The 1,345-nt window shown below is 60.4% G+C and overlaps 1 protein-coding gene across 1 annotated transcript in view; it reads left to right on the forward strand.

The window, feature by feature from the left end:
- Positions 1-1,092, forward strand: part of KLK14 (kallikrein-related peptidase 14) — a 5,489-nt gene extending 4,397 nt beyond the window's left edge. The window contains exons 4-5 of the mRNA XM_011966053.1: positions 122-269; positions 928-1,092. Of these exons, the coding sequence (XP_011821443.1) occupies positions 122-269; positions 928-1,080 (301 nt within the window). The 3' untranslated portion in view covers positions 1,081-1,092. The remainder of the gene's footprint in view (positions 1-121; positions 270-927) is intronic.
- Positions 1,093-1,345: the final 253 nt, after the last annotated feature.

The following is a 1,345-nucleotide window of genomic DNA, read 5'->3' on the forward strand; positions in this document are numbered from 1 at the left end:
CTGGACTCCTGGGTCTGAGGGAGGAGGGGCTGGGCCTGGACTCCTGGGTCTGAGGGAGGAGGGGCTGGGGGCCCGGACACTTGGGTCTTATGGGAGGGTAGACCCAGTCATAATCCTGCAGTGCTCCCCCAGCCAGGTACCCCGCCTCTCTGCAATGCGTGAACATCAGCATCTCACCGGATGAGGTGTGCCAGAAGGCCTATTCTAAGGCCATCGCGCCTGGCATGGTCTGCGCAGGAGCTCCCCAGGGCGGGAAGGACTCTTGTCAGGTAAGGCTCAGGATGGGAGCTGGGGGAGGGATTATGTGGGACTGGGATTTAGGCAGACGATGTCAGGAGCGTGGAATTCTGCAGAGGTCTTCAAAAGAGAGTGAGCCGCAGGGACGGAGAGATTCCGATAGCCAGGCTACCCTGCTTCCTAACCCTGTGCCCCCTGGGTAATGGACTCAAAGCATTCATGCCTCAGTTTCCTCGTCTGTCAGTTGGGGATAAGCCTCTTAGGGTAGTTGGTGGAGTAGGATGAGGCAGGTTGGGGAAAGATCGCAGAGTGGCATCTGCTCATATGGGTCTGGGAAAGGCTGTGCTGAGGCTTCTAGAAATCTGAATGCATGCTTGAGAGAGGCAGAGACGGGGAAATAGAAAAAGAGAGACACACAAGCGTTCTACAGATGGAGCGAACAGAGAGGGGCCCGGTGAGACTCAAGGGACAGGCAGGTGCACACAGAGACAGAGCCAGACCCAGTGGAGGGGGAAGGAAGTGCCCTGACCTCTGGGACTGAGACCTCAGAGCTGGGGCAGGACTGTGTCCCTAACTGTCCACCCCAGAGTCTCTTCCTGTCTCCCTGACTATCTCTGCTTCTTGGGTTCTCTGTGCCGTGGCTCTAGCCACCTGTCCATCGGTGTCTCTATCTCTGTTCCTCCCCCTCAGGGTGACTCTGGGGGACCCCTGGTGTGCAGAGGACAGCTCCAGGGCCTTGTGTCTTGGGGAATGGAGCGCTGCGCCCTGCCTGGCTACCCTGGTGTCTACACCAACCTGTGCAAGTACCGAAGCTGGATTGAGGAAACGATGCGGCACAAATGATGGCCTTCACGGTGGGATGGACTTCGTCAGCTGCCCAGGCCCTCGTCTCTCCACTCAGGCCCCAGCCCCTCCTCCCTCAGACCCAGGAGTCCAGGCCCCAGCCCCTGCTCCCTCAGACCCACGAGTCCTGACCCCAGCCCCTCCTCCCTCAGACCCAGTAGTCCAGGCCCCTCCTCCTCCCTTAGACCCAGAAGCCCAGGCCCCAGCCCCTCCTCCCTCAGACCCGGGAGCCCAGGCCCAGCCCCTCCTCCCTCAGACCCAGGAG

The sequence above is a fragment of the Mandrillus leucophaeus genome, unplaced genomic scaffold (genome assembly GCF_000951045.1).
Source record: "Mandrillus leucophaeus isolate KB7577 unplaced genomic scaffold, Mleu.le_1.0 Scaffold74, whole genome shotgun sequence".
NCBI lineage: Eukaryota > Metazoa > Chordata > Mammalia > Primates > Cercopithecidae > Mandrillus > Mandrillus leucophaeus.